We start from the raw sequence: 9,462 nt of genomic DNA, 5'->3' as shown, positions 1-9,462 counted from the left end.
CAGTCGTGATCAAATTTTGCATTGTCCGAAAGCCCATGGCCATACATTCGGGCTGTTTCACGACGGCACGAGGGAAGCGCACCTATTCTTGCACAGCCTGGCCCATCCCGGGCTCAACTTCCACAAACCTATCTCGGCCAAACAATATCGGCAAATATTGCACAAAGTGGACGGATATTCCTAGCGTGATAGTTCGCATCTTATCATAGGCAACGCCACATATAACGCTATAACGAAGAATAACGAAGAACTGCAGCAGCTGCCCCCCTTTCAATCTCCAACCCTCCCCTTCCCTCCCCTACCCCCGTGGCTCCCCTCTCTTCCACCGAAGAAACGAGCGAGACCCCTGCTGGCTGTTTGGACTCCGGTTGGACGCGAGCTTCCAGAAGAATGTGGGTTTCTCTTGTGACAGGGCGACAGCGCGCCCCCATCGAGTGTGGGGTAAGGGTGGTCGGACAAGCTCCCAGCTCCCCCCTCAAGGCTCAAGCCCCGAGGGCCCTGAGTAAATAATAAGACGAATCCGTTATTGATGATGGGGGGTATGTATCTCTGCGATTGAGATTGAGAGGCCGTTTGGTATCCGCAAGCTTGCGGTCTTTTGCTTGGGGTCTAACATGCAAATATTCAGTACCCTTTGCTATACTAAGCTTTCACTCGGGGAAAGTTTATCGCTCTGAGGATATTCGCCCGGTATGAGGATGGATCTTTTATTTCTCCTCGGTCGCAAGAAGCGATATTGCAAAGAGGTGTCGGTATTGGGAGGCTTCAAGCGATTATACCCGGATACGTAACGACTGCCACCCAGGCAATCCGTATCCGTACACTACGAGACTGGACTGGATGGAAACCTTTGCTGGGCGGCCTCTGTCTGTATGGACTTTCTTAGTGGGATTTTCCTTCGCTCACAACCATGGAGATACCCGTGGCAACCGTCACGATGCAGGTCTCGTCACATTTCTCGCATCCACCCATTTTAGCCGGAGGAGGAGCCTAGGAGAAGGAGGAGCCCTGGACTCTCTCTCTCTCTTTCTTGTCTGCCAAAGTCCGGAGCTGGGTTTGGAACGCTCTTGGTATCCACAACTCACGCCATGCCGCGCCGCCGGTGTGACCGCGAGGGGCAGTAGCCACGGCCACGGATGCAGAGCAACCCCTTCCACGGTTCCCAACCCCTGCACTCCTCGCGATGCCCCGTTGGGATACTGCAACAGTCAAGTGCGAACCGGTCCAGGCGAATTGGGAACGAGCGGTTCAGGGCCTTGTTCACGAGGTGGAAACGGAAAGAGGTAGGAGGCCGAAAAAAGAAGAATATCAGGCTGCAGGCCCGCCACCAACTCATATTCTGCAGTTACGATGACTTGTGTCAGTTTTTTTTTTGTTCCAGATGCAGATGCAGATGCAGTTCAGATGCGGGAAGGGGTCTACGGATACAAAGATCGGGCCGGGCCAATACCTACGAAAAGGAGGGTGTTGACGGCAACGGAAAAGGGAGGTGGGAAGTGGCTGCCAGCCACGAGCGTGACGACCTCTTGCATCGCGAAGAGGAAACTGGATCGGGTGAACCGCCACTATCAACGACACGACGGGCTAGCTGTATTTCTGACGCGTCGTGCTCCAGCTTCAGGAGGAAACGAAGCCTCCAGGAGTCGTGGCCATTGTTCCCAGCATCGTGATCGGCCATTGGGGCCCTGCCCATCCTATCCTCTATCTCTCACCCTTCTCTCCCCTGACGCACGCACGTGGAAGAAGGTCTTCCGTTGGGAGCAGTTTGTTTGATTGTGAATTCCGAAACCCCTCGTGGGAAGGGAGATGGGCCAGACGGGCCAGACGGGACATCGAACGAACTGCTTGTCGGGGTATCTACTGTGTAAGGGGGTCATCGACGTCCAGGCCTAGGTCCAGGCTACAAGCTCTGAGCCGGGTGGGCGAAGGAGACTTTTCGTCCGGTTTCTCACCCCGGACAAGACGGAGAGAAGTTTTGCTGTTCAGGCCAGTGTCGACAAACTTTCTCTGTCTCTTAGTGGTTGTACGAAGGTATGTGGGAGTGTATGATCTCATGCGGCAGCGAAAAAGGGGTGGACGGTGACGGGTGGCTTGGGGGAACAGAAACGCAGGACAAGGGGAGGATAAGTCGGGACGGCAGCGGGCAGGCACAAGGAAGAGCTTGGGCAACCCCCCCGTATCCCGGAGTGCAAGACGGCCCAGAGGTTTCGACGTCACGCAGGGAGATCCCATCCCTGGGGAAAGGCAGCGGCGTTTCAGGATGTTGGTCTTGTCGTGGTTCACCTCGTTCAACTCCTTTCTGGCGTCTGCAGCTTGCAGATTCGTGTGGGTTCGAGATACGGGAGATACCTCGTGCTAGGCTCGCGTGAGTCTATCGACGGCTGGGTTTTCTTGTGTGCCTGGAGTACCTGGAGTTTAAAAGACAAGTGTGATGGCCAAGGGTTCCATGAGAGCCGATGGTCCGGTCTTTGATACGTGCGTTGCATCTCATCTAGAATGATGAGGGATGGCCATCTCGATGGCGGCGCCGTTGAATGTCGTGCTCAAGCCACGGCATTTGATCGATTGCGATGGGCCATGGGCACTTCGTACTCTGTAGATGGGTGGAAGAAGCAAGCAATCGTTTGCCTGGCCTGTCTGCTTCTTGCATCTTGGGACGTTTCGGATGAATGCTGAAGACTGTGAGGGTTTACCACCTGGTGAAACAAACGTGAAGTGGGGGCTGGAAAAGAAGCAGCCCTGTCTGACACTTGTGGCTTGACAGATACAGATAAAGTGTGGCTGGAAGATATGTGGCTGGGGAAGTTGCCGAGCTAACCGGCTGTGGCGGACCATCTTGTCCCACGTGTGGCTGAAGCTACCCCTCTACCTTAGTCCGAATGTGGCAAGTGCTACCAACAACATCACCAGAGGAGTTGAAGACATCAAATTTCTGGAGACTGGAAAGCTCCGCAAAGTCTGCCAAGTTTTCACACACATGTGGCGATCCCTTTTTGCAAAGGGTTCAATTCCTCTCAGAACAAGCTTCACCCGCCTCACGAGCCCCCAGAGCCGCGCAGCCGCCTTCGGCACCAGCACCGCAAAGATGGCGTCCACCACCTCGGCCAACAGAGACCCAAACACTCTGTCCAACTATGGCGCGTGGCTGACCAAGCACACCACCGCGAACCTGACCATTGACTTCAAGAACAAGTCTCTCAAGGGCTCCGTCACCCTCGAGCTCGAGTCGCTGACGGACAGCCAGAGCAAGGAGATCATCCTCGACTCGAGCTTCCTCTCCATCTCGGGCGTCAAGGTCAACGCCGCCACATCGGCGTGGGAGCTCAAGGACCGCGTGGAGCCCTATGGTGCGCCTCTGCACGTCTTTGTGCCTCAGGGCGCCGCCAAGGGCGAGGTGGTCAAGGTTGATGTCGACCTCGCTACGACGGATAAGTGTACCGCCCTGCAGTGGCTCACGCCCGCGCAAACGAGCAACAAGAAGCACCCCTACATGTTCTCCCAGTGCCAGGCCATCCACGCCCGCTCTCTGTTCCCCTGCCAGGACACACCAGACGTCAAGTCGACGTACAGCTTTGTCCTCGCCTCGCCTCTGCCCGTCGTCGCCAGCGGTGTCCTCGTTGAGGGCTCCGGTAAGGACGAGAAGAAGGGTGACGACACGGTCTACCGCTTCGAGCAGAAGGTTCCAATCCCGTCGTATCTGTTCGCCCTGGCATCGGGTGATATTGCCACGGCACCCATTGGCCCGCGGAGCATCGTTGCCACGGGACCTGATGAGCTGAAGGAGTCACAGTGGGAGCTGCAGAATGATATGGAGAAGTTCATGGAGGTTGCGGAGAAGCTTGTCTTCCCTTACCGGTGGGGCCAGTACAATGTTCTCGTTCTGCCGCCTAGTTTCCCCTACGGCGGTATGGAGAACCCGATTTACACGTTTGCGACGCCGACCATCATCAGCGGTGACAAGCAGAATGTCGATGTTATTGCGCATGAGCTGAGTCACTCGTGGAGTGGAAACTTGGTCACCAGCTGCAGTTGGGAGCACTTGTAAGTGGGAGTTCCGTGTGGTTAGTTGTGATAAAGGGGTAGCTGACGATGTGATTTAGCTGGTTGAACGAGGGCTGGACCACATATCTTGAGCGCCGTATCGGCATGGCTGTCCACGGTGACGCCGAGCGTGACTTCTCTGCCATCATCGGCTGGAAGGCTCTCGAGGACGCCGTCGCTCTGAACGGCGCCGACTCTGAGTTCACCAAGCTCATCATCAACCACAAGGGCATCGACCCCGATGATGCCTTCAGCACCGTTCCCTACGAGAAGGGCTTCCACTTCCTCTACTACCTCGAGCGCCTCGTCGGCATGGACGCCTTTGACAAGTTCATCCCCCATTACTTTACAAAGTGGTCCCGCAAGTCACTGGACTCGTTCGAGTTCAAGGACACCTTTCTCACCTTCTTCAACGGCCTCGGCGACGAGGAAATCAAGAGCAAGGTCGCCTCGATCGACTGGGACACGTGGTTCTACCAGCCCGGTCTCCCGCCCAAGCCCGTCTTCGACACCACCCTGGCCGACGTCTGCTACAAGCTGGCCGAGAACTGGAAGGACAATTCCTTCAAGCCCACCGCCGAGGATGTTGCCTCCTTCTCCGGAAACCAGAAGCTCGTCCTCCTCGAGACGATTGAAAAGTTCCCGAGCCCGTTGTCAGCTGACCGCGCCAAGCTGCTCGGCACAACGTACGATCTCGTCTCGTCGCGCAACGCCGAGCTCAAGACGGCGTACTACAAGATTGCGCTCGCCGCTGAGGACTCGTCTGCGTACCAGGGCGCTGCGGAGCTGTTGGGCCACGTTGGTCGCATGAAGTTTGTGAGGCCGCTGTTCCGGTCGCTGAACAAGGTTGATCGGGAGCTCGCGCTCAAGACGTTTGAGAAGAATAGGGACTTTTACCACCCCATTTGCCGTGGTATGGTGGAGAAGGACCTTGGACTTGTGTAAATAGATACTTTCTTACCGAATGGGTCTTTGACAAATAAAATGAGTAAACATATTTGAAGACAAGGGGGGTTTACTATGAGTGTGTGCGTTTTATGAAACAGCGAGTACACACATCAATAATGTGGTTTAATAGTGTACCGTCTCTATTGAGCACATTCTTGTGTTGGAGCGATGAGAGATGAGATAGAAAAATCCACGTACGATGTGAATGCTTCCTATTCTACGCCTGAGTGTTACGCAGGATAACGAGCGGTCTCGGTATAAGGCAAATTCCAGACGAGCGATCAGGCAAGTGCCTCACTAATGTCTCATTCACGATAATCTAACATCGCTGTCTGCCTTTACTGCTTCCCCTTGAAATGGGTACGAAGCCAGATCACATTAACATAATTATGATGACGACGTCTAGGTATATGATCGCGTTGCATCTTGCGAACGAGATGTTCACCATTGAGTTTTCCTAGGCACACAAAGAAAATATTGTTACAGACTAGTTTGGCGACACATGTCAAAATTGCAAACCACTCTCCATCGCCTTAGTCTCCTGCGAGAGCATCTTGTCTGCCCGTCCTTCTCTCTTCCCATTCTGCCTTGGCAGCTCACAGTTTGTGCTGGCGACCTTGAGACGTCATATCCTCCGGTGTCAACCTATCTTGGCTCTTTTCATTAAGATCTGCTCCATACTCCACCAGAAGCTTCATCATGGCAATGTCTTTTTGCTCAGTAGCAAGGAGGAGAGGTTTCGCCCCCCCCCCCCTTCAAGCTCTGTGGTTGCCAGCCGCGGCTCATTTTCCAGAAGAAATAGAGCAATGGTCTTACTCTTCGCCTTGATCGCTTCGTAGAACAACTTTTTGGAGTTTGCATGCTTAGAAGCCACTCGATCAAAGAATGAGCGAACAGCACTCAAGTGCCCACTTCTAATGGCGAGGTATAATGGCTCTTCATGCCCCGATTCGACCAAATCTGGCGCCGCATCCAGTAGCAGACGAACAATACGGTCTTGACCATATTTAGATGCAGCGCATAGCGGCGGTGGCTTTCTGGGATCTGCACCATGAATCAAAGCCATTTCGGCAATGTCTTGGAAGCCTGGTCGAGCTGCTCCAAGCAGAACGTCGTCCATAGTACGCGGCCCCACACTCCAGCTCTCCAGTAAGAGGCTCAGAGTCGATCTGTGGCCACACTCCGCAGCCAGTTCAAACAGCGAAATTCGTTGTGTTAAAGCCACATTCCCCGAAGCTTCATATTCCGATATCAAGTCCCTCACAATCTCTGTGAGCCCAAAATACGTCGCCAGATGAAGGCTCGTCCAGAATGGGAAGAAACTCTTGTCTGGCACTCTGTTCCTAATGAAGATGTTGGACATTCCCATCATCTCGGTGGCAGACTGGACTCTTCGGCTATCCGAAAAGAATTTTTTGACCACTCTGAATGATGTGCTTTCCCTCAACTTTTTTTCTTGTTCGAATGCTTGGAAAGCGTGACGCCCCCAGGCTATGGCAGCATGGGAAATGAAGGGATACTTCGTTAAATCATGCTGGAAGCCTGAATGTACGTCTTCGACGGTGTTTGTGAACCTTGTCAGGTATTCACAACAAAAGTATGCCTGATCTTCTGCTACCTTTGGAAACCATTCCGATTGGTTGTCGATGAAATATCCATATGCTGTAGGGTAAAAAATTCTGAGATAGCCGTCGCTATCCTGGATAACGAGTCCTGAACACCAGAATAGAAGCTTTTCCATGTCATCGAGTTGGTCTGGATCAAACTCTTTGTTTCCGAAGGTTGACACCCACAATTCGCCAGCCCAGAAAACGCCGATTCATATACTTAGTAGATCTCGAAGTTTCGAAGACACTCATACCAGACCTTTTTGATAAAAACTCCAGGTGTTCTACTAGCTTTTGGCTTTGATCACTTCTCAAAATGTCGTAGCCGTCGATCATGATGAATAGTCTCGAAACTTTACCCGCAGCTTCCACGAAAGCGTCCAGCAGAGCCCATAATGAAGGTAATTTTCCATCTTGTAGATAGCTCTGGCGAATGGCTTGAAGAAGCCTTGGTAATTCGGACACGCCTTGAAGCATTTGTCTTATGAGACTTCGAAGCATCGTCTCAGTTGTCCGGTTCTGACGTTGGGAGGGGCAGAAGTAATAAGCGACGCGAGCTTCAGGCGGATTGAATCGCTCTGTTAGATGATCGATAATCGCGGCTGCTAGAACCGACTTGCCAGCACCTGGAAGACCCGGGAGATAAATCATTCCTCCCTTAGGAGAGACCGAGATTTCATAATCCACCGATTCGGAAAACCAACTGAGGGTGCCTGGGGGCCGCTTGCCGAGATAGAATTCGAACTTCACCGTGTGGTCTTCTGGAGCCAGCCAGTCCCAAACTTCGCTGTGTGCGTCTAGCTTTGGTACATCATCCTTCTCTAGCTTGGACCCCAAACTTCCGCTGGCCTGGACGCCTATTATCCCATGTTCAGAGTCAAATGGGGGCAAAGAGCCTGCATCTGAGAAGGTTAGATTGACTGAGTTGAGAGATCCTACAGACCCTCCACCTTGAGCGACTTTTGAGCCGCTTTTCCTTGATTGATCATCATCTTCGTCGTTTCCTGTCTCTTGTGGTATCGAAAACAAAGCGAGTCGTTCCATGTGAGATGCCATATAGCTAGTAAGATCCTCTTCAAATGGGCCATGTGACATACAAAAAGGACACTCCGTTCTCAAGTCTTGTGTGCCAGTATGGGCGTGTTTCAAGATTTCCTGGACCTGGGTATTTCCTAGGGCGGTATGTGAGAGTTCAAAATGCCGTGCTAATTCGTCCTTTGTCATGAACAGATCTGGATGCTCAGAACACCTCCAGATCCTACGATGAACCTGAGACTCGTGGCCGATCCACGAGTCCCCCGTTGTGAACAAGTCTTCGGCACTTCTACAGTCTGAGTAGGTGCATTGGTAGGGTTGAAGATCTTGCATGATGTGATCCATGCGGATGTTATTAGTTGAGCTAGTCACGTAGGTAGTCATGAGATGGCTAACCTCCAATGTCTGCCTCTCGTGTCTCGCTCAGGGCAAAGCACATGGCAGTATGGGCATATGAACTCCGAATCCCTACTTGCTAACTTAGGGGGCTTCGGCAGATCAGTAGTTTCGCCTTCTTCACTATAATACGTCGAGTATGAAGTAGTGGACGAAGTGTCGGTCACATCTATCTGCGTTGGAATTCGGGTGGCTTCCGTTTCAGAAAGCATTGTAACACCCTTGGAGCTCGGAACCGCAATTGAATCCGGCGCCGTCGTTCGCAGGATCATAGGAGGTAAAAATGCTGGCTGAACGGCACTATTGTGGCCGGTGTCGGGGCTACAACTCGAATTTCTTGAGGCGCCGCTTCGGGATCCTGCTTAGCCAACTTCCGGGCGTGTCTTCGCCAATAAGCTAAAGTCCGACGTCTGACAGTGGTCGCTTTGCTCCAACGGTCAAGAAGTTTTATGTCTTTGTCTCTGAATATCGATGCCTTCTCATCCGACTGGTCCTCACCGTTGTCGACTTTGTCTGTGGTAGTCTCTCCAGCAGCTTGGGATGTAGAAACTGTTGCTTGTACAGTCTTCCTCAGCTGGATAACCCACTCCTCTACGTGCCGCCGATCAAAGACAGAGTATATTGAGAACACATCGATAGTGTTCATTTCTTCGTCTAGGATGAGCTCTTTATGCATCCTGGCTTTCTGTGCCGTTTGCGAATTCCTCGTCCAATTCCTCTGATCCGGAAAGAGACCTTGACCAGCGATGATATAATATCATCGATCTCGTCTGAGTTCTGACCCAATTCGGTTTGTGCAACATCACCAGTCTCTGACTCAAGCCCCTCAGAGCAGCTGCTGGAAGTAGAAGAGTCGTTCTCGTCTGCCTCAGCATGGCTTAGAGCCTCGATCAGAACGTTCTCTTTAAAAGGCTGCCGCTTTCCCTCGACAACTTCGATGCCTGGTTGTGTCGATCAGATGCTGCATCAAATAAACTCCTGTGATCATAGGAATATACTCTCGCTCATGGTTTTCTTCAACTCGTTCAGAAATTTCAAAACCACATTCTGCAGAAGAGGTGCGTCCATCAGACGGAAGTCGAGAGACGCCCTTCCGTGCAGTAGTCCGCCAAGGTTGACAGCCCATACTTTGAACCGATCGCGTTGGGCCACAGCCGTACTCCCATCAGAATGTTGTTTCGGATGCTCCAATGCCGCTATCAGATATCTGAAAGATTGCATGCATGCCCTACTGGCTGCCGCCACTGGAAACGTTGGAGGTCCTTCCATACTGCCTTTCAAGAGAACAAGAGACTGTTTGAAGCTTCACGTGAATAGAGGCTGCTCGAACCTCAAAAACAGAATTCCAGTCAAATCCTTGATAGGTAACCAGATATTAAGCTTCCGGGCTGTACACCATTCGAGCTTGCGAGGGAATCCTAAGTGATAGATTGCT

At 52.3% G+C, this 9,462-nt stretch overlaps 2 protein-coding genes across 2 annotated transcripts; one reads left to right on the top strand and one right to left on the bottom strand.

The window, feature by feature from the left end:
• The first annotated feature begins 2,907 nt into the window (after window positions 1–2,907).
• BDP55DRAFT_599072 (leukotriene A-4 hydrolase/aminopeptidase) lies at window positions 2,908–5,140 on the top strand. The gene is made up of 2 exons (XM_060571029.1): window positions 2,908–4,041; window positions 4,101–5,140. The coding sequence occupies exons 1-2, from the start codon at window positions 2,978–2,980 to the stop codon at window positions 4,984–4,986; spliced, it is 1,950 nt and encodes a 649-aa protein (XP_060436256.1). The 5' UTR covers window positions 2,908–2,977; the 3' UTR covers window positions 4,987–5,140.
• A 290-nt stretch (window positions 5,141–5,430) lies between these two features.
• On the bottom strand, window positions 5,431–8,703 carry BDP55DRAFT_743511 (uncharacterized protein; the record flags this gene model as incomplete). The annotated part of the gene is made up of 5 exons (XM_060580490.1): window positions 5,431–5,698; window positions 5,806–6,702; window positions 6,851–7,995; window positions 8,028–8,317; window positions 8,353–8,703. The coding sequence occupies 5 exons, from the start codon at window positions 8,701–8,703 to the stop codon at window positions 5,586–5,588; spliced, it is 2,796 nt and encodes a 931-aa protein (XP_060436255.1). The 3' UTR covers window positions 5,431–5,585.
• Between the last annotated feature and the right edge of the window lie 759 nt (window positions 8,704–9,462).

Source organism: Colletotrichum godetiae, assembly GCF_030913485.1.
Source record: "Colletotrichum godetiae strain CBS 193.32 chromosome Unknown BDP55scaffold_2, whole genome shotgun sequence".
In the NCBI taxonomy this organism is placed as follows: Eukaryota; Fungi; Ascomycota; class Sordariomycetes; order Glomerellales; family Glomerellaceae; genus Colletotrichum; species Colletotrichum godetiae.
The sequence above is the reverse complement of the archived record's forward strand: the minus strand, read 5'-3'. Positions and strand labels throughout refer to the sequence as shown.

What these genes read in the sequence shown, in the direction of transcription:
- BDP55DRAFT_599072 (XM_060571029.1), top strand. Translation starts at nt 2,978, where the DNA reads ATGTGGCGATCCCTTTTTGCAAAGGGTTCAATTCCTCTCAGAACAAGC. An exon ending in AGCTGCAGTTGGGAGCACTT is followed by an intron (nt 4,042 to 4,100) that starts GTAAGTGGGAGT and finishes GATGTGATTTAG; the next exon opens with CTGGTTGAACGAGGGCTGGA.